General features: G+C 34.3%; 4 protein-coding genes and 1 long non-coding RNA gene across 6 annotated transcripts; 3 read left to right on the forward strand and 2 right to left on the reverse strand.

Annotated features, from left to right (window-relative positions):
• The first annotated feature begins 1,621 nt into the window (after nucleotides 1-1,621).
• On the forward strand, nucleotides 1,622-4,925 carry LOC142555495 (carotenoid 9,10(9',10')-cleavage dioxygenase-like). Of its 2 annotated transcripts, none has more exons than XM_075666385.1 (12): nucleotides 1,622-1,807; nucleotides 1,973-2,113; nucleotides 2,214-2,319; nucleotides 2,654-2,916; nucleotides 3,008-3,187; nucleotides 3,272-3,350; nucleotides 3,433-3,514; nucleotides 3,590-3,652; nucleotides 3,785-3,923; nucleotides 4,024-4,321; nucleotides 4,401-4,618; nucleotides 4,699-4,925. In XM_075666385.1, exons 1-12 carry the CDS (start codon nucleotides 1,691-1,693, stop codon nucleotides 4,810-4,812), a joined length of 1,800 nt encoding a protein of 599 aa, XP_075522500.1. In that variant the 5' UTR covers nucleotides 1,622-1,690; the 3' UTR covers nucleotides 4,813-4,925. The 2 variants fall into 2 exon arrangements, with proteins under 2 accessions (XP_075522500.1, XP_075522501.1); XM_075666386.1 differs by having other exon boundaries at nucleotides 3,433-3,478.
• Nucleotides 4,926-6,122: 1,197 nt separating this feature from the next.
• On the reverse strand, nucleotides 6,123-10,008 carry LOC142555496 (uncharacterized). The gene is made up of 3 exons (XM_075666387.1): nucleotides 9,362-10,008; nucleotides 7,494-7,909; nucleotides 6,123-7,316 (listed from the first exon to the last, which is right to left on the reverse strand). Exons 1-3 carry the CDS (start codon nucleotides 9,810-9,812, stop codon nucleotides 6,381-6,383), a joined length of 1,803 nt encoding a protein of 600 aa, XP_075522502.1. The 5' UTR covers nucleotides 9,813-10,008; the 3' UTR covers nucleotides 6,123-6,380.
• A 5,185-nt stretch (nucleotides 10,009-15,193) lies between these two features.
• LOC142555498 (protein JINGUBANG-like) lies at nucleotides 15,194-18,319 on the forward strand. Its single transcript, XM_075666388.1, has 2 exons — nucleotides 15,194-16,601; nucleotides 17,504-18,319. Exons 1-2 carry the CDS (start codon nucleotides 15,194-15,196, stop codon nucleotides 17,506-17,508), a joined length of 1,413 nt encoding a protein of 470 aa, XP_075522503.1. The 3' UTR covers nucleotides 17,509-18,319.
• On the reverse strand, nucleotides 18,080-19,910 carry LOC142555499 (aquaporin TIP4-1). The gene is made up of 3 exons (XM_075666389.1): nucleotides 19,676-19,910; nucleotides 19,124-19,365; nucleotides 18,080-18,583 (listed from the first exon to the last, which is right to left on the reverse strand). The coding sequence occupies exons 1-3, from the start codon at nucleotides 19,803-19,805 to the stop codon at nucleotides 18,209-18,211; spliced, it is 747 nt and encodes a 248-aa protein (XP_075522504.1). The 5' UTR covers nucleotides 19,806-19,910; the 3' UTR covers nucleotides 18,080-18,208.
• On the forward strand, nucleotides 19,372-19,700 carry LOC142555500 (uncharacterized). Its single transcript, XR_012822409.1, has 2 exons — nucleotides 19,372-19,616; nucleotides 19,655-19,700. It is a non-coding gene; the product is annotated as an uncharacterized LOC142555500 (long non-coding RNA).
• Nucleotides 19,911-22,787: the final 2,877 nt, after the last annotated feature.

Below are 22,787 nucleotides of genomic sequence, written 5' to 3' on the forward strand. Positions count from 1 at the left end.
CCCCAAATTTTGGGGGCACCAATAATTTTTTTTTAAAGTATTATAGAAAAATATAATTAACCCATGAGTTCATCCCATAAATAATGATTAATGGTAGTGATGCATGATGAAAACTTGAAGTCTCACAACCGTTTATTTATCTTTTTTAGTCTGACTCATAAACGTCCAGCAAGAACCGATAATCAATCTAAAATACATATCTCATGAGTTCCCTCCAAAAACAACTTATCCCCTATTCTACGATGATCAAGCTCGTTGTCGTTCGGTTTCTCTGTATATCGATCAATTTCAGGCGATTTTCCATCATTTGGCTGTATAATTTTTGTGATCCATCAAAAATTGCATTTACTGAAAGGAGTTTTTTCATGTTGAAGTTGTTCAAAACTCATATTCGATCAATTATATTACAAGTAAGATTAAATGGATTGACTATATTATCGACCAAGGAAAAAAATAGTTGAGAAAATTGATTAAGCAATCTTAATCAATATTTTCGCTACAAAAATTGTGAAACGAGCAATATTCAAGTGACTATGTACTGATTCGAAACATGAATTCATATTTTGTCCCAATGATCTTGGCTTTGTTAGTATTTGCTTATGGCATATTGTTTTGGATGATATATTTTGTTTTTTGTTTTATAGAATTCATGTTATTTATACTATCATATTTATTGATGAAAATATATATATGAATATCATATTATAAGGACACTATATTTTTTGGCTTCTCGTACCTCAAAAATCTCAGGTCTGACACTGGACGAGGGAAATCAAATCCATGATCTATTAGTTAAGCGTTTACTTACTCGATGAGAGGAAACGAATTCATGATATATTAGTTAAGTGTTTACTTGCTCCATCAATTCGCACACTTCAAAGGACTTCTCATATGTCATTTTGTTTATTATATGTGGATATGGGACAAAAAGATACCTTTAGAGAAAGAATAGATGCCTACAACAATTTGACTCTGGTCTGACATTACAACAACTAATTATTATTTAATGGAACCAATCTAAAATATTTACGATGTAAGCATATAATAAGCATTAATGTATTATTTCGATGCTTAATTGTCTGGTTAGCGCTTGGCTTTTTGACTTCTTTCAATTTATTATGTTTTTGCAATTTTGATTATTAGTCCTTGGATTAATTGTGGTTTTCAAAGAGTTTGATTTGTAAATGTATAGAAAAAGAGAGATACGAAATTGAATGTTTTGTTTTAATAAAGATGGACGATTTACATTTTGTATAAAATCTTTAAAAAATTAATTTAGCAAATTTAGGATAAAAAGTAAATCAAAAAATTAGATGTAAATTTAAAGAGATTAGTTTCAATTGGAAGGCGGTATGGAAAAAATATTTATTTCTCTTTTTAGGGCAATTTTTTAAGCTTTGTTTTTTTAAAAATTTTTTTATAGAATCTCATTTATATTTCAATATAAAAAAAATAGTTGATCGAAGTTAAAAAAAAATATATAAAAGATTGATTATAGTTTATTAGTTTAAAATTTGAACAATAAAATAAGTTTATTACTCATAATTAACCCCTAAAATCCAAAAGACACTGCAAGCATCTTTACTTTGGCATAATAATAAATAAATGCGCTTGAGAAAATTTCGTTTGGAAGTTTCTTCAAATTTAAGGGAGAACACAGCTTCATTGTTCAATTAAAATTGACAAAACAATGGTGGTTGCTTCAAGCTATGCATTTCAAGTGAGCTGTTCTTTGCACAGGCCTTCACTTTCTCCAAAATATGATGCCCATTCCGGAGCTCCACTCTCATGTTCTCTCGACTTTAAGGTGACAAAACCATACTTGTTTTCTTGAAACAGAATTTTGTGTCACAGAGCAATCTCAGCGCTACGTTTAAAAATATATATATATATATAATTTTGATACGTTGTTACGTTCCACTCACCTGATGTACAATTTTTATATGATACGTAAATTTGTATTTTTGAACAGACATTAATCTTGAAAGCGTTACAACGAAATCCCGTTTTCCATATTGTTGAGAGAACTGTGAAGGAAGCTTCACTGAGGCTGTTGGATGGCTTTGTTGATTTAGCGTTTGAGTTTGTCGATCAGCCCTTGTTGCCGTCTCAGGTACTTCACAAATCATGCAAAATCCAAGAACTCAGAGGATCTTTCTTTTTCCGTTTTTTGGGTTTATGGTAAAAGACACAAATTTTCTCTTTATTTACAGAGTAATTTTGCTCCTGTTGAAGAGATAGGAACGGCAGAACAGGTGACTGACGCGCTTACCGGAACGATACCGGATGATTTTACCGAGGGTGTTTACATCAGAAACGGTAACCTTATCCAAGTTTTGTTTGACACGAAAACGTTAGATTGGATTCTTGCAGCTGTTTTTTGAATGTTACTTGGAGGCATCATCTTTTTTCGTTGATGATGCCAAGAACTAGTTATAATTTGGATGATCTTTGGGGAAATCAATGACCTTTTTTGAATCAGACAAAATTATAGAAATTCATTTTTGTTTGATATAGAATAAACTTATCGTAAGATCCAAAACAAAAGAATAGTTCACATCGGCCTGTCAAGTTCTTAAAAAGATGGTTTATTTACTTGTATTGTTATTATTTTTTCCTTGTCCTTTTATGCTAAAGATGTTTTTCATTTCAGGACCAAACCCTTTATTTGGAGGTTTAAAATTGACTAATTCTATTTTCGGAAAATCGAGTCACACGTGGATAGAAGGAGAGGGAATGCTCCATGCCTTGCATGTCTTTAAAGACAGCATCAATGGCAGATGGAACATATCTTACAATAACAGGCATGTTTATACGGACACGTTCAAGCTGGAAATGAAAACAAGAAAACCATTATTTCTTCCTGCTATAGAAGGGGATTCTGCTGCAGTATTATCAGCTTATCTATTGAATTGGGTAGGCCAATCATGTAGAAGAAATTGTAGCAAAATTTCTTACTTTCCCCAGCTTACTGAATTTACTGTTGCTCTTTGATCATCATTGCTAGTTGAGGTTTGGCTTGGTTGATAAATATTTGAGCAACACCAATGTATTTGAGCATTCGGGGAAGGTGTACTCGGTTTCTGAGAATCATATACCTCAAGAAATTGATCCTTTAACACTGGAAACTAAAGGAAATTGGGACATCAATGGAAGTTGGAACAGGCCATTCACTAGTCACCCTAAGGTAGCTCCTTAACCCATTACCGAGCATTAAGAAATCTTTTATGACTTCTTTTTATGGGTCTGAATCAACTTTTGGTGAAATTAGAAAGCTCCAGATACAGGAGAGCTTGTTGTAATGGGAATCCATCCAAAAAAACCACACTTTGAACTTGGAGTGGTTTCAGGTATGAATATCAAAAGCCTGAATCCTCGTACCGCTCGTGTCTAGTTAATGAAATGTACATAAAAGAATTTTCTTCCTTTCAGCTGATGGAAAGAGATTACTTCACAAGGTGGATCTAAAGCTGAAAAGGTGTTGCCTTTGCCATGAAATAGGCATAACGAAAAAGTAATACTTATTTGCCCGAAAATCTTCATCATCACTAGAAATTGAATTGATGCTTTGCGTTTATAATTTCTTCAGGTATAATGTGATCATGGATTTTCCTCTGACCATAGACTTAAATCGCCTAATAACTGGAGGACCGTAAGTGTTTTCTTTAGTTTGGTCGCCAAAAAATATTTCTTCTTACATTATTGACAGTTCAAATACAGCGAATCCAAGGCCTTTTGAATATCTTTATGCTACCTTTTGTTCTAAATTTTGGTGTATATTTAGGTTGATAAAATACGATAAAGAAGGATATGCACAGATTGGAGTCATGCCACGTTATGGAGATTCAGAATCTGTGCAGTGGTTCAAAGTTGAACCAAGCTGCACGTTTCACATTGTCAATTGTTATGAGCGTGGTGATGAAGTAATCAGCCACACTTAATCACACGTAGAACTTTATACATTTTTTCTCGATTTTCGGGATCAAATAACAAGGTCATATTTTTTATATATTCGGGAAACAGGTAGTTGTTTTGGCCTGTAGAGCTTCCACTTCGATCATACCAGGTCCTGACTTCGGCTTGAACAAATTTGTGTGGTTTTCCAAAGGTTTTAAGCAGATAGAACGATCAGAAGGTGAATCGTTTTTCTCCAGAGTTTATGAATGGAGGCTAGATATGATAACTGGAGAAGTGACAGAGAGGAATCTCACAGGAACTGAATATTCTATGGATTTTCCTACTATAAATGAAAAATTCATCGGTATCGAAAATGAGTTTGGATACACACAAGTGGTCGACTCAAATGCTAGCTCCATATCAGGTAACAGAAAGTTCTTTTCATAAATTTTTCCTTTTCGAGTATACTATAATATTCATTGGTTTGTAATATTTGTTCTCAGGCATGGCAAAGTATGGAGCACTAGCAAAGCTTAATTTCAAGGATAGGAAACTTGAACTTTCGAATCAGCATGGGGGATTTGTAGAAGTTGAATATCACAAGTTCCCAGACAACACATTTTGCTCCGGAGCTGCTTTTGTGGCCAAATCTGGTGGTCTTGCAGAGGATGATGGCTGGATAATTTCATACGTGCACGACGAAAATACTGATACGTCTCAAGTAAAGCTCTTTTGCATCAATAAATTTCTGAGCTTTGAGTGAATATTCTTCTGTTTAATCAGCAAGTTGATTTTGTAAAGGTGTATATAGTTGATGCAAAGAAATTCTCCGAAGAACCTGTTGCGAAGATCTCTCTTCCAAGAAGAGTGCCTTATGGATTCCATGGAACTTTTGTGCCTGTATACTCACGATGATCACCATATCATCTGAAGGAAACCCTTCATTGTTAAATTCTAAATCCATTGTAAATAATCGTTACATAAGATTGCGAATAATTATTTTATGATATTCTTATTGATTCAATCCACCAATATATAATACAGTACAATTATTTAAAATAAAGATAACTAATATAATAACTTAAAATAAAAAGATCATCATATTTTAACTTACATTTTTTGGAATTATCTCATTTATTCAAACTAAACTAGAATATAAGATAATTATTAAATCCCATATACCAAATATCATAATTCAATAATTCGGCCGTAACTCAAGCCGATCTTGTTCCTGATTGAGGAACCATGCATGGTTCACCATCACACTCAAGATGGAAAGAGGCCAATCATTCCTTGTCTTTCCTCGGTTCTCTTTGATGTTGGAATGACTTTTCACATTTAGTAAGTCATCCCGACAAATCTGATTGACTATTGTATTACGAAAAATCTAGCTTCGATTTTTGATGTACATTGAATAAGCCATCCTTCTTGTTTCGTTGCCCTTCGGAATGTTGGTAAATGGTGCCCCGTTGATTACTATTGTCTCTGCCTTGATCTCATTCTTGTGCACACAGAGTTGACAAATATTTAGTTTTCTTCTTCAATTAATCATAAAGCGCTTGTTAACTCATTATAAAGGTTTTCAGTTGTTGCCCGAATGCCTTGAAATTCGCCACGACAACTGTCAACTAGGTCTGGTACCAATTTTTATGACCCAGTGTTATCGATCTTGCCGAGAGCTGTCTATTGTGAATTTGAGGCTGTTATGAGAGAATCTCTCGATCTTGAGTTTGAAGTTCGTTGGAGAGAACCTCGTATCTCGTAACACAAGATTGCCAATAATTCTTTTTTGATATTCTTTATTGATTCAATCCACCGGTATATAGGTATATAGGAGTAGAGTAGGTCTCTTGTCACGAATCTTTGTTGCGAAGATTTCTCTACCAAAAAGAGTTCCTTATGGATTTCATGGAGCTTTTGTGCCTTTATGCTCACCGTGATCACCAAATCATCTGACATGAATCTTTGCATGTTAAATTCTAAATCCATTGTAAATCATAGAATTTCGACTCCCAATACTAGGTGATACAAATATTTGATGTAAGTTGGATAAGACAGCATTTTTTAACTTTTATCTTAAAACTATAGGAAATCTGAAAGTTCGAGTCTTGGATATAATTTCGTGAGATAAGCTGTCGGCTTATAGTTTTTACCATTTCCCTAGGAGAGTTACGTTTATGATTCATACATCGAATCTAAGATGTATCTAGAAGACACTATATTCATGAAACAGGGATCGAATCGAGATCTGAGACGTACCGAGATCTACAGCACATACTAATCAAGAATGCAATAGGAACCGCGAATGATTTGGCCTAAACCGAATCAATTAACCCCCCGACAAAAGTTGCTAACGATCATCTAATGATATAGAGAACTTATTTTCTACAGAATAAACTCTCCACACGCTCTCAAATAGCTGCTTACTCGTTATTCTACACCAATTCTCCTCTTTAAAATTATTGTGTTTTGAATCTTATTATCTAGTATAAATGGTAGCCTTGATCAGAGCTATCGACATCCGAATTACTACTGCTATACCTCCCATTTTTCATCGTTCTCAGTTCTTCAACTCGACTTGTACTACTCTTTGGGCTTTCATCTTTCGTCTTTTTCTGCTTAAATTTCCTCCATTTGTACTTATTATGCCAATGTCGTGCCAGCAGGAAACAAAGTCCAACAAACAGCACAACCGTTGATCCTCCTCCAAAAAAAATCAGTTCCACCAATACCCATTGTGGCCCCCTTCCATCTGGCATGGTCGTCCAAACGGCAGCTATATATGCTGCTATCATAAAAATGGAACTCGCCCACATAATCTTGTGTGTCACACTGAGTAGTTGCATCATGTTTTTTCGGGTGAAGGGGATGATGCTCACAAGAACGTTGACAACTCCAAGCGAAAGGAACAGGGCCACAATATTACACGCGAGAAAGACCTTAAAACCAGCTCGGTTTCCTCTTAACGTGATCCCTGTTCGTTGGTCGAATCCACCAGGAGGGTTGATCCCTGCTGCGAACGTCACGGTTGCAATTAAAACCGCTACAATGGTGATAGTTTTTCGGGCATTTCTTACACCCTCGTTCTGTAGGTCCAACTTTTTTCTCCGTTGGCGGCTCGGCCTGTGCTGATGGTGGCGTGGGGATTGATATTCTGGAGTTTTGTTAGGCCAAGACATTGTTTTATGCCGACTAGATCTTTCATCTACATTTATCATCGTGGATTCCGCAACTTGTTGGATGTTAATCGAACCAGGAGACAATTGGTCACATCTCTTAGATCCAGCTTCCATCAGTGCTGGTACAATAGCCAGCAAACCGGAATGGCTCGCATCAGCTTCAATGACATCTAGAGCCGTATATCCCTTTCCGTTCAGGGCATTTACGTCGACACCAATTTTTAGCAGGTGTGTGACCATCTGAAAGTAAATTTTACCAACAAAAAGCTTTATTATCTAGGCTTCAGATAGCAAACTTTCAAGTACAAGGCAGCAAAAGAAAAACAGAGAACTTCTCTCGTTTTGTAATGACCCTCGAGTTAAAATCTTTATCCGAATACCAAAAAGTGTACACAAAAAAGGATAAAAGGGTCTTACAGCAGTGAGTTTTCCCGCGGTAGCCAAGTGCAGAACAGTATTCCCATCAGAATCTGGCAGGTTCAGCAGTCTACTCATGCTGAGTGTTTCTGTCAAGTACTTAACAACCTCGTACTGATTGTTCTTAACTCCAAGATGCAGAATGGATTCCCCACTATGTGTTGTCATCTCGGTATATTCAAGATTGAACGAAAGAATCTCGTGGATCACGTTCATTCTCCCTCGGATTACAGCCCAATGAAGGGGCGTCCGGCCCTGGATGTCTTGTACTAAGCAGAGATCAGAATCCAGCTGCAGGAATTCTCTTGTGATCTGCAAGTGGCCCTTGCTGCACGACAGATGCAGCGGCGTGCACCCGTGCGAGTTCTTTTTCCAGGCCAAATCCGGGCAGGCATTCAGGATTTCCTTCACTATTTCTGAACAATGAACACCAATTTTCGTAGGAAAACATGAGTACGAGGGAAAAAAAACCCGCCATTTAAATTGATTTAAAATCAACTAAATCGAAAAATGCTGTGTGTTTGGTTATCACATAAAATAGGATAATTGCAGTAACTGGCTTTTATCATTTTCTTATATCTATTTATTTTCCTTTATTTTTTGAAGATTTATACTTTTGTACTTAATAATTTACAATGTTATATATTCTAATGTTAAATGTTATGATACTTGAATGTATTTGATATCTCTTTAAATTTATTTTTTTTAACACAAATTAACATTTTAACTTGGAAAAAAAATACAAATCTTAAACTCGATCATCCAAAAAAATCAAACCGAACCTAAAAATCTTGTTTTGATTTCTAATTGAACGCTTGTTTCCCCAAGTTACCCGAAAATGGATTAATTGGAAATCTATCTTTCATGTTTTATATTGTTTAAATATATAAATATAGGTTTGTGTATTTGAAAAAATAAACGTATTTAGTTATTATATTCTTGAAATTTTTATTAGTTTATGTCGTATTTTGTATAGTGTTATTTAGTATCATTAAAAATATATATAACAATAATAATAATAATAGTAATAGTAATAGTAATAGTAATAGTAATAATAATAATAATAATAATAATAATAATAATGAATATGGAAAGTCAAGTCAATCCAAACTCGGCCCGGATGAAACTATTTTTAAATGTTACCGGACTTTATTTGTCCGGTTCCGTGATATCGGATGCCGATCACAAACCAAAGTAATAAAAAATTATATATATTATTGGATTAGATTCAACCAAACTAGATTAAAGTGGTTTCAAATCCGTTTTCGAGCAACCTAATATGATTTAAGATTGTTGTTGGAACCAATCGGACCGGTTCCGGATTGAACTGGATTAATCGGACCGGTTCCGCACGAATCCATGTCCAATCTGATAATCGATAAGCATCCCTAATTTTAATTGGACGTGATACTTTTGTAAGCTGCCTTAAAATATAATTAGAAGAAATCAGAAAAATATGTTTTACAAATAGAGAAAAAGAAAAATTATAGGATATTTTACTGTGTGAATATTTACATTATTTTTAATAATAATTTTTTTTAGAAATTATTTCATAGAAATATATTATAATTTTAAGAAATATAATTTATTTTATTACAATTTATTCACAAATTTGACGCAAAAAATGCCGAAAATTAACCAAAAAGTGATAATTGAACTTCTTGATGATTAGGTCAACATGATTTCTCAGTTATAGACGTGATTAATTTCAGCCACACAAATCCAATCATTGGCTCTCCAAGTCAATGGATGCATAATAAACTACAAAAATTAACTAATAAGACGCATTTAAACAAAAACTAAATCATGTTCGAACATTTGAACGTCTACTTTTCTTCAATTAAGCTTAAACTTCACCTACAGGTTACCTGTAAATCCAGATGAAGCAGCAACATGCAGAGAATTAGTATCCATGTCCATTTCCAGCATCAGAAGTTGCGGAGAATTCGGAAAATGCTTAACTATGTCAATCTTTCCCTTTTCACATGCCGCGAAAAACGCACTCTCCATTCGGGAATTCACTTTATAAACAATCCATGGATCAGTTTCTAGGATAAGTTTCACAATTTCCAGGTGCCCTTGTCTGCATGCTTCATAGAGAGGAGTCTCCAGGTCTGCATTTTCCATGGAAACCATATCAGGACACCGATTTAGTACCTCTTTTGCATATTCCACGTACCCGAATCTTGCGGATAGGTGCAAGATTGTGTTCAGGGATCCGGGGACTGTTTGCCTGACGATTGTTTCATCTTGTTCAATTCGTTCTCTGAGCGTGGAAACGTCACCCTTCGTTACTGATTCCTGAAGCCAACGATCCATGGAAAATTACATGAATTTCAGGAGCTTTGGCAATGGCCTGATGAAAATTCTTTAGAGCTTATTGCATTTTATTTCCTGGCTTTTGGAGACATGTATTAATTTTTTTCAAAGACCAGTGACAACTAGGAAGGTTCGTGAAGGAAGTTGTGTCGGAAACGCAACACGCTAAAAAATTCTTTTTTTTTAATTTCTTGTTAATATGTTGAAAAAGTTGGATTTGAAGTTTAAATATTTGTCTTTTTTTTTCGCTGATTTTCAGTGTGAAAGGGTTTTTTTTTTTTTTTTTTTTTGGCAAGGCAGATTGAAACTTTTCTCCATATACAAGTGGGTGGTGTCGTTGTCAATCGGGGTGTAGCCACCAGCCTTGACAATGTGATGAATATTCGATGTATTAATAAAAATCGGGAATCTTTTTCTCTCATATTTCTATCAACTACATTAAATGCGGTACGTACAACATCATGCACACCAGTTAAAAATATAGGGTGGGTGTGTGTGTGTGTGTGTGTGTGTGTAAGAGTATATATTTTTGTATATGGATACATAAATATACAAGTATATGTGTGTTTTCCAAAACATATATACTGATCTCTAGATTTTTTTTAAATTTTTTTAAAAAAAAATTGGAGAGTTTGTTGCACTTAGATTTGAATTTGATTATAAGACATGGTCTCAAATATGAAAATTTAGTGCAATATAAGCCATAAATTATCGATGATCTCTTGAAAAATTCGAATATCTTTTATTTTGTACATCTTTCTGGTAATGTATCTGATAGTCCATTGGATATACCCATTGACAACACCATGTCCCAAGAAGTTTTAAGAAGGTGGGCTGAAAACAAAGAGGCCTACAATGAAGAAATTATCGTCAATTATTCTCGAAAACTTGGAAATACCAATGAAATTACCAAGCAAGCCAACCATTTGGGTGATGAAACGTTAAGGATGGAAACGGTAAGGACTCGTGAAGCTGCACGGATGAAGGATTACGTTCTCAAGGAGCATGTTAAGATATTATAGAATTTTAAGAGTTGCTAATTACTGCTTAGAAAGCTATATGCATATGGGTTTGTAATTTGAAGAACAGCTGATCGAGTAAAAGAATTTCTTTGCATTCCTTATCTATATCTTCTCGTTTCTCATTCTGTCTTTTACTTTCTATTCTACATATTTCTGGTTATTCTTCATTTGATTCTTGAAAGTTAGTTAGATCGAAATAGTTACAGTCGATTACAGAGATGGTGACACTCACCTAGTAAATCTACATTTTTGTATATATAGAGGTGAGCACGGTTGATGGGAATCATATTAAAATTATATATATATATATATATATATAAACATGATTGATGAACAACATCAAATTTAATTTGGGTATGAAAGAGAGATGGATCCAGGGAAATTTCCTTAATGTCAAGCTGAGAGTATAGTTATTAATTGGTCCACCCCGACTCATAAGAACTTTATTAATTTCGTAGAAGCATAGAAATATCTATAATCTAGAAGGAACTAGCTTGCGACTTGCTTAATTATGAACATTTCTTTTAAAATGATCGATAAATTAGTATTTCCAAACAATCTTTCACTCGACTTCGCTTCCTTTTTTTTTTTATTCCTTTTGTGTAAATAAATGTTGCTGATCTTATGATCATGAATCCAATCATATATGTTGTAAGAGAAATCTATTTACTTGCTACCATTTTAGGATTTTTCATCGCTAACTAAGTGCCTGCTTCGAGATTTTAATTTGCATTCTAAAATGACTTCTATGCCTGAATTAAAACAAATAAAAATGTTGTATTCCCAATTACATGCATTAATATACAATATTTATGATTTTATATTAAATTGATTTATGTTATAAGTATCTCGAGCATATGCACTATTGTACCTTTATAGTGGGTTTTTTTTTATATAAAATAGTTTTTTTTATTCACTAACTTGATCAATTTTGGTTTACTATATTTTCAACGTTTGATTTTAGTAACCTAACCTTTAATTTTCAGCTATATTATTTCAATTTTTGATGTGAAACCGGAAAATACTAACGTGGCTCCGAAAAATGTTGACGTAATATCGAAATTATTGACTTTTCGGATGTCACGTCATCAAATGGACAAAAAATAGTCAAAAATTAAAAATTAATCTATCAAAATCAAACTTTGAAACAAGAAAAAGCCAAAATTGGATAAGTTAGTTGTGAAAGCCGTGCAACAATATGGAAGGAGGAAATAAAGTGCACTAATCTTGGAGGAGATTCATATAACCGATCACCTTGCAACTTAAGGAAACCAAAATCACTCTCCATTACAGCATGAATCTCGGACGTGTATCTTGAATCAAGAAGAGGCCACATTCAACTTGGGAGAGAAAAAGTGTAATCACCCCTTTGACTAAGCAATTAGCAACATTAATGGAGTGATAAAAGCTTACCTTTGTAGCTGATCAATCAAGCCTTTATATAAGAAGAACCGAAGGTAGTAAACCCACCTCACATGATGCAAACTCCCTCCCCGTAGCTACAAGAATTCGAAAGTATAGCTGCTGGAAAACAGATTTTTTGATCCAATTTCCTGGCCAAATTCGAAGCATTGTAGTAGCGTTTCGAAGTCCAGTTGCTGTCATTGCTAATTCTCCTGCGTCAACCGAGTTCCTACTCATTCTTTCGAACTCAGTTGCTGCCCGAAGTTGGTCCAAAAATAGCCCAGAAGCTTGATCAAACAAGCTATCCAAAATCCCGAGAATTCCGCAACGGTTCGAAGCAAATTGCTGCCCATTCTCCAGACCAAGATTCTGTCCATTTTCGAAGGTGATAGAAACCTATTTCGTTCAAGATCGAAGCATTACAGCAGCCTAGTTCAAAGCTTTGCCGCAACCTTGTTCGAGCGGAGTTTTTTAGCACGCCCTTCTAGCGTTTCAATCCAAACGAAATCGGTAAGTGGGTTTCATTTGCTATTATTATATAAAATTGTACAAATATGTTTATTTTAAGTGGCTCTTGATATTTATATTCTTTTAATAAATATGGTTCATTATTTAATTAATTTTAAGGTAGACTTTTGAATATATATATTATTATATAAAAGATTTGGCACACTTATTTTCTTTTGTTTAAGTGAGCATGATATATGTCGAAAATAAATTAAATATGACTTTGAAAATTCGATCGTCGTAATTTATTCGTTTTAATTTGGTATGAAATCCCCTGAATTATTCGTTGTTCGATATCAGTTATAATATTTGAAAGCATGTTGAATTATTTGAAATACACTGTAATGATTTGATTTATAAATGGTAAAGGAAATTCCAAACTTTGATATGCTTTGTTTAGGCCCTGATGCGGTGGGTTATAATAACCGTTCCTTTGGCCTCGCCCCTTAGAGGAGTAACATATAGGAGACTGATCAGTAAAATCATAAAAAAATAAGATGATTTTAAGTGCTATATTTGTATTTTTGTTAGTATTTGATTCAACATGCTTAATATTGAAATTACGATAATTTATTCGTATGTATATCCTCGATATTTGTTATACACGATTGGCCCCCATTTACCGAGTATTTCTCAAAATACTCACCCCTTACATTCTCACTCAGATAAGAACGAGGAACAAATCGAGGATGAAGAGCAAGATTACTTTTGGGGATGGTGATGAAGCAAATCCGATTCGAGACTAGTCGAATTTATTATGTCTTTTAATTTTATTATCATGTATTTCGCTTCCATATTTTATTTCCATCGCAATGTAAAGACGATTACTTGTTATGAAAAAGACTGGTTATTGTGATTTACTACGAAGCTTGTTGTTTTGCAATTATGTGATTGAGAGACAATGCCGGCGTCGACTAACCCCGATCTCGGGGCGTGACATTAGTTGACAAAAAAAATTTTTTTTGCACAAAATAAAAAATAATACAAAAGATATAATTGGTATATACAAAATAATTATTTGAGAGGTATTTACCCACTTTTGGAATATCATGGCTCAGCCATGCATATGCATAGTGGCCTAATATCATAATATATACATTAGTAGTTGTTGTACAAATTAACTTCCCGGTAGGTATATGTATAGGTTTCATCTTCTACACATCTATTTCAGACATTTATATGAGTAATGCTGAGTTGGTGTCCACCTAATGATGTCATGAAATTATACATATGATAAATCAACGTCACATCATCGATGCTCACATCAATATCTATTGTGGATGTCAAGAAGAAAAATTATATATATATTTTTGAGTTTTGATATGTTGAGCATTCGTTATGAATATTTGTGTAAGTATCCGCTGAGATGACGTGTATTTTTGGGTTTCTAACAACATGATACATATGTTGATGATTTATAATATATCTTACACAAATATCTCAAGTTTGTATTTAAATCATCTAAGTCCGAGACATAATTATAACACAAAAAATACACATATATTTTGGATAGACTGTATATATATAGAGCCACGTACCTACCAACTGTATTTATGAGAATGTAAGTATTGCTAAGTATTGGGTCGACGAAGAAATGGGGGGAATTAACTTAGGCAACCATTTTAAAATGGTCGGTCCCATTATCATTTAATATATAACTCCAAATTAAATTCTTTAGCTAACTTCAATAATTAATGTGCCACCGATCGATCGATCTACCTTCTCGCTTACTTTGTATCGCCACGGCTTTTATGAGAAACCTTATTTTGAATTTAATTTTTGTTCAACTAATATAGTAATATACCAGTTATGGGTGATTGTTATTTGTTAGGCACTGTGCAGCACTTATTAATTAACCATATACACCATTTTTTTAAAAGAGTAGGTCTCTTGTGAGACGGTCTCACGAATCTTTATCTGTGAGACGGGTCAACCCTACCGATATTCACAATAAAAATTCATATTCTTAGTATAAAAAGTAATATTTTTTCATGAATGACCCAAATAAGATATATGTTTCATAAAATACGACTCGTGAGACCATCTCACACAAGTTTTTATCTTTTTAAAATAATAAGGTTATTTTCGCCAAATATTTTTTTAGAAAAGGTTACGTATTAGTTTGTTATTTAATTCAACACATGACATAATCATTTATAACATAGAATTTAAATTATTTCCTCAAACAAATCCAAAGACAATTATAATAATTTATGAAATCATCAGGTTTTATTACTCATTTCTTAATTTCAAAGTATAAATTAAAGAAATTAAGATGATTTGAATTTTATTCTGGAGTTAGATAGAGCTGATTGTAAAATTGGTAATAATTTATTTTTATCACATGATTGCCAACTTTAATTTTATTAGAGAATTATTTTTTATTTCGAATAATTTTAATTATATTTGGAATATCGGAATAATGTACATATCCCCCTATTATAAATGATGAAAAACAGTTGTATTCCCCGACCTCATACAATGGAGTCCCGTTACCGGAGAAGCTCTACTCTGAGCAATTACTTCTCCGCAGAAGAAGAACACACAACATCAATGCAATCCCCGCCTCGCCTCTCCGTCGATTCCCGCCCTAACGATTACGAGCACCACCACGATAATCTCCTCTTCAGCCCATCCAGATCCCCCCCGCACGCCGCAAATATGTACTCAATTCTACCTCCCCCGAGCCCCGAATCCCCCTGGACACTCTCCCCTCACCAAACTCCGTCCCCCTCGCTCCTCTACCACTGCATCGCCACCCTTCACCGCCAAGAAGGCACCATTTTCTCCATTGCATCCGCCAGGGGTTTAGTCTTCACAGGCTCGGAGAGCCGCCGCATACGAGCATGGAGACAGCCGGACTGCATGGAGAGGGGATTCTTAGAAGCGAGTTATGGCGAGATTCGTGCCATTTTAGCTCATGGAAACACACTCTTCACTTCGCATAAAGATGATAGGGTTCGTGTATGGAATACAACGTCCGTTTCAGAAAATTTTCAGGCGAAGAAGATCGCCACCCTGCCGAAAAGGGGTTTATTTCTTTTCTTCAACAAATCGAGCAACCATAAGCACAAGGATCGCATTTCTTGCATGGCCTATAACCATGCAGAAGGGGTTTTGTACACGGGTTCACTGGATAGAACGATCAAAGCATGGAGAATTTCTGATAATCTCTGTGTCGATTCTTTTACAGCACACGAAGATTTTATAAACTCAATTGTAGTCAAGCAAGACGACGGATGCGTCTTCAGCTGTTCCTCCGATGGCTCTGTTAAAATATGGCGGCGAGTGTATGGACAGAGCTCGCATACTCTAACAATGACGTTGAAATTCCAGCCATCCCCTATCAACGCACTGGCTTTAAGCATATCACCGAGCTCATGCTTCCTTTACTCAGGTTCTTCGGACGGATTCATCAACTTCTGGGAGAAGGAAAAAACGTCCGGAAGATTCAACCATGGAGGGTTCCTGCAAGGCCATAGATTCTCAGTTCTGTGTTTGGTCGCGAAAGAGAAATTAGTGTTCAGTGGTTCAGAGGACACCACAATCAGAGTCTGGAGAAGGGAAGAAGGAAGCTGTTTCCATGAATGCCTCGCGGTTCTGGATGCTCACAGGGGGCCAGTCAAGTGCTTGGCGGTGTCTCTGGAAATAGAAAAAGTCATGGTGATGGGTTTCTTGTTGTACAGCGCTGGATTGGATCAAACATTCAAGGTCTGGAGGATCAAGATTTTGCCTGAAGAAAAAGAGTGCACACAGGACCTGATGGTGGAGCCTATGGATCCAAAGAATGTCGTAGAGTCGTTTGAAATGAATCCTGTCTTATCTCCTTCTTGGGTAATGGAAAAGAAGCTACAAGGTAATCACCCTTTTCGTTAGAGCAGCTCCAACTTCAAATCCCATTTTAATTTAATTTTCAAATTTTTTGATGAATCTTTGTTAAATTCATTGGCCCACCCACGTTATTAGTCATCAAAAAATTGCGGTTGTTATAGATAACGAGATTTAGATATATGTATACTTATTTAGTGGCAAGCAAAAAATTAATGTGTTTCATTCTTTTCATGGCTTATTATATTATTATTTTCGTTTTCAGCTTTCAAGCATATATATATATATATATATATATAAGCCTATAATGTAATTTTATGAAAAGATATTTTGAGACCATGTTTGAGATCTACAACACTTAGTACAGGGGCAATTTCTTGGATCATGTGCTTAAGATTGTGATGTGTGAATGTTTAACGGTATTTGAAAATATTATCTTCATGTATATATATGTTCAGTGGTCATTGTGTTTTCAATTTTTTTTATATACAGATTTAAGCATAGATCAAATATATTTTCATCGATTATATCGTTTGATTCGATGATATTCTTATTATAGAATCTCAACAAATATTTTTTAGCATCTCAAACAAAAAAAAAAAAAAAAAATTCAGAAGATTAGAAACCCGTGCCTACTCTACTGAACGCCATGATTGCTCCCATCGTTGTCTCATTAAAACAAGTATTGAATGCGGAAAGCTACTTCTTTAACGGCGCATTAGGTTTCAGGGTAGATGCATGCAATTATCGGGAGATTTATGTATTATAGATAGTATCTAGCTGTATATGGTTGTTGTAGATATTAAATTTCTTCCATGCATTCATTTTTGGTTTTGGGTGTGAGAATTGGTTGCTTTATTTTCCTGCGTCTGTGAAATTTGATATATTTGGATTACTTGAATAATTTAAAACGTTTAATATATCCCATAGAATGAGCTTTGGCCTTTGCTCAACAATCAAGATTGCGTTTGAATTGAAAGATTTGATTTGATCAGAGCTGTCTCGAAGTTCTTCGAAAGACGAGGCTGAATAATTATTAGACAAAAGGGGAGGACTATTCAAAACGCATAGGATCTTTATACTATAAGATATAGAAGCATGCATGATGCGTGTGTGTCTATATATATAGAGTGAGAATTTTTTTTAGTACGTCTCTTGTGAGACGGTCTCACGGATCTTTATCTGTGAGACGGGTCAACCCTACCGATATTCACAATAAAAAGTAATATTTTTTCATGGATGACCCAAATAAGAGATATGTCTCCCAAAATACGACCCGTGAGACCGTCTTACACAAGTTTTTGCCTTTTTTTTGGGTTTTTTTGAGTTGGGGGAGTTTTTAATATTTTGTTTTAAACCCTAGATCTCATTCCAAATTTGAGATTTTGTTGTAAGATTTATAATCCATTAATGAGAATGGTATATTTGTGTGTATAAATGTAACATGACACCTAAAATTCCATAGTAATGGCTTAAACCTTAATGTCTTTGCTGATTAAGCTTGGATAAATAAATACATGACACTTCATTTAACATAAATATCCATACATAAGGCAGAAAACTTGCAAAGTAAATTGCTTAGCATTTCAATTTGGACAGACTAAGTTGGTCAATAATCATCAACACACCAGATTATCAGAACTCATCATCCACCGACAATGGAACATGGGATTTACCAATGAAGAAGTTCTCGTATATGTAACCGGCGAGCCCACCTCCAATCAGCGGCCCAACCCAATAAACCCAGTGATCTGTCCAATCTCCGCTAATCAAGGCAGGCCCAAAAGATCTAGCAGGGTTCATAGAGGCCCCAGAGAACGGTCCGCCGGCCATAATGTTGGCCCCAACGACAAGACCAGTTAGAAATGAACCCAGCCCATCAAGGCTCCCCTTCTTGGGGTCCACCAAGGTAGCATACACGGTGAATAGCAGGCAAAATGTCAAAATAATCTCCATTATTACACCTTGCAAGAACCCCACTCCACTTGCTAGCGAATGAATTGGTGTCGTCTGCAAGTTCGTCAAAGTTTATTTTATATTATCTTGAAAAATATACATATTACATATGGGGTAGTTTAGTTTTTATCTCTATTATCTGAGTTCTAGACATCTTATCTGTTCACAAGTGGGGTGGTCAAATTAGATTTGATTATTGAATTATTTAGTCATTTATTAAAATTTTGTCATAGAAAAATATGGGGACGATTTAGATTTGATTGATCAAGACAGATTCAGATTAAAAAAGTGTTGCGCATGCGTGGAATATGTAATATGTCCACAAAAAAAGTCAGCATATTACCTGTTCATGTACAAACAAACTCCCGCAAGAATGTATTATTGAAAGCATCGCGGGGCCCTACTAAACCACTTTTTTAAGCTCAAACGATTTTTTTCATGATTATTTCCATTACTGTTATAATTGGATCTTGAACTGATACGATTGGGACGCGATTTTTAATGATATATGTTGATAATTTTTGTTATCAACGCATATACCTTGAACAAGGAGATGGAAAGTAAAAATTAAAGATACCGATTATTTAAGCTTACCAGTCCTCCAGTGAGATAATTGAGCAAAGCACAAGCTGCCACAGACGCTAATAACTGATCGATCCAGTAGAACATCGATCTAATTATGGTGATGTGGCCGCCGGCGCAAAGCCCGATGGTGACGGCTGGGTTGAGATGTCCGCCGGAGATGCGGAGACCGGCGGAGATCATCACCCCCACCACCAGAGCATGTGCCATTGCCACAAAGAACAGCCCAACCAGCGGATCTCCATTCAGCTTAGCTGGTAAAACAATTACGTTGAAAAATAGCAGTCCATCAGTATTAGTTATACTATTATTTTATCAAAAATATATGAAACTGAAAACCAAGGGAACTCGAAATAATAATTGACAAAAAAAATTTAAAACAGTTTTCCAATGCTAAAAGTAATGCTAGCTAGTTGCTTCGATGTGGAGATTAAATTTTAAAATGATTATGTTAATGGAGTTAATAGATAATTCATATAAGTTATATATTCTAATTTAATTTTATGTCCAGATTATAATATATAAAATATGAAGAAATAAAAGATTTTGACGATGAGTAATTACCGACGGCCATGGAGGAGCCGACACCAACGAAGACGAAAAGGAAAGTGCAAATGAACTCGACAACGAGGGCTTGGAGGCAGTCTGGTTTGAAGATCTCCCCGCCACTGCCTAAAGCTATCTTCCGGGCCATTTTCCCAAATGTTGTAATTTTAAGAAATTTAATTTAAATGTTTTAGGACACTAAATTCCTTGGTTTCCCCGAGTATTTGATGCTGGTATTTATAGGACAAAATTATAAGCTAGGAATCTTTTGTATGGGAGAAGGTGGTATCTACTGAAATATAAATGAATGAGCATCCATCCATCAACTTGGAGAGATGCATGTCACGGGCATCATTTGTTTATAGAGTATCTTATAATATGTTCTCGCGAATCTTTATCTATGAAATGGGTCAATCACACCTTTATTCAGAATAAAAAGTAATACTTTTAGCATAAAAAATAATACTTTTCATGAATGACCCAAATAAAAGATATGTTTTACAAAATACGACCCGTGAGACCGTCTCACACAAGTTTTTGTCTTGTTTTCTAAGGTGTGCAGTCCCGTATGACCTCTCATTTCAATTTTGAAATTTTAATACACTATAAATCATCTATATTTCTAATTAAGGTATTTTTGAGATGATGTACAAATTCATTGATCTTTTGTAATATTTATATGGATTGTAATAATATATAAATCATTTTCATCAAACATATGTAATAAATGTCACCAATATCTTATCATCATTGCTCACTGGAAAATTAGGTGCTATATATATTATATATTATAGAAAGAAAAGGCAGATAAAAGTCCAATAACGCACAAGTAACTTTCAAGAAATGTATGTTCACAAAAAAATAAAATCCAATCAAGAGATGTATGTATTTTAATATATAGACATACATATGTAAATGCATAGACACGCATCATTGAGTAAATTATTCTCAACTATTTTCTGATTTCATCAAGGAGACTTGAAGAAAGTCAGAGAAATACTTTCATGTTTTGAATACTCAATTAATATTTTTCTTTCTTTACAAAAACAAAAAACGATAAAACACACACACATTTGAAGTTGATGAGTTGTCAAAACCGATTAATCAGAACGGGTCAACCAACCCACAACCCGTCATTTGGGTAGGTTGAGAAAAGACGGACTAACACGTCAATTTTTAGTTATATTTCATGTGTTGGATAGGTTAGCCCATAACCCACCGCAATTCGTCATTTGGTGGAACGAAACGAGTTAGGAAATTGGAGACTCAGCTCAACCCGCCTGTTTGGCGGGACTGAGAAACACTGGCTCATATTGAAAATTCTTATTTGTAGTCCATGCCGTGCTTGGAAAAGTAAAAACCGTGGTGGATTTAATGATGGCGAATCATTCAAATGGCCCAGCATTTTCAATGGTATACAAAAATTAGAGAAGATATTAATGTTGAATAATTTCGTTTCTGATGTAATTTAATCTCTTTTAATCGTGAATGGTCGATTCCTAAAAATTGAAATAAAAAAAGAAAGTTCATTTATTTTATAAACCACAAACAATACAAAAGTCTGAGTTGTTTTTATCTAATGGGTATGTTCTGTCTTCTTCGGGAAAAATATTATAATATATTATCATATATGACTTTTAAAAATTATTCGTTATGTTTCGATGGCCTAGTTGACAATAATTAGAATAGATTAATTTTGAATATTCAATTTTTTTTCTTTTTTCTTTTTTGTGACAACATGGTAGTCGAGCAATACAGCGTCCAACCATTGACTTTAAATTAATTAAATGGCTATTAATACATAATTTTATTTTGTCGGACGTACCTCAATTTAAATAGTTGCATACGGAATCATTACGTTAAAATGCATGCCTGAATATATTACGAACCAGTTTAAGTCTCGTTGCATTTTTTTAAAAAAAAATGATTTTATTTATATTTTATGTCTAGTTAACTTATCTTAAGCAAATATGATATAGATGATCTATATATCTAGACCATAACATATATACACATACACACGATTCATATGTAATAATTATTTATGTTAAATAAATTAATCAAAATATATTGTTTCAACTTGCACGATTTAAAATATTTTAATTAAAATATTATTAATAATTATAATTTAATGATAAAAACGACAAAATGATATGCACATTGTTTCGTAATTTGTTCTTGAAATACTTTCTCTTCCTTCAATGATGCACATTAAATTTGGATAAATAATTCATTGTACATTACCATTTGCCAGTACTTCTGACTTAACGTACAGTACATGATGACGACGACTAGCAGTACCGACCCTATATTACGATACTACTTTTTCAAAAATTTGATTGAATTAACATGAACAAATTAACTGGTCCAGCTTAAATTTTTTGTTGCCGTAGTTTTCATATCATTTCATTATTAAAGTTATCTTTGCTAATATAATAGGTTCTAGCTAGGGATAAGATAAACATTATCTTCCTCAACTTTTCAATATATACACACACATATACTTTTCAATAAATGAAAACACAGAAACTCCATGAGATTGCCCTACATGTTATTTTTGTGAGACGATCTCCAACTAGATCATGTTTATGAAAAAATATTGATTTTTTTGTTAAAAAAATTATTTTTTATTGTAAATATGAATCAGATCAATTTGTTACGTGGATATGAACATGTGAAATCGTTTCACGAGATATTTCTTCGAATGATTTTAAATTTTGGATGACTTTGGCTTCAGTCCAAATTGGATTGTGACAACCCTACTAATTCACGGACAAAAGGTACAGCCCTTTGATATAAAAAAAATAGGATTTAGTTGTCCCTCCTGTGCTTGTTTCAATCATTCTAGTTACTTGTCGTCGGAGCCATTGCTTTAGTTGAAAATGGTATGCCCACCGTTCATTGGTGTGGACACACACGCCAATCCAAAGATCAAAATTATATCGGGTGAAATTTATTCGCTGCAGCATAAAATCATCTTCTCAAGACTTTATGTCGACATACATACGAATGGAAATTTTTAAATGACAATTTGACACAAAGATGCATAGCCACGGCTCTTACTGAATTATTGGTAGATTTAAATCCATCTGATCGATCATTCCACCGCATGATTTTCCAAAGTAAAAGG

This window comes from Primulina tabacum, chromosome 9, assembly GCF_025594145.1.
Source record: "Primulina tabacum isolate GXHZ01 chromosome 9, ASM2559414v2, whole genome shotgun sequence".
Lineage (NCBI taxonomy): Eukaryota > Viridiplantae > Streptophyta > Magnoliopsida > Lamiales > Gesneriaceae > Primulina > Primulina tabacum.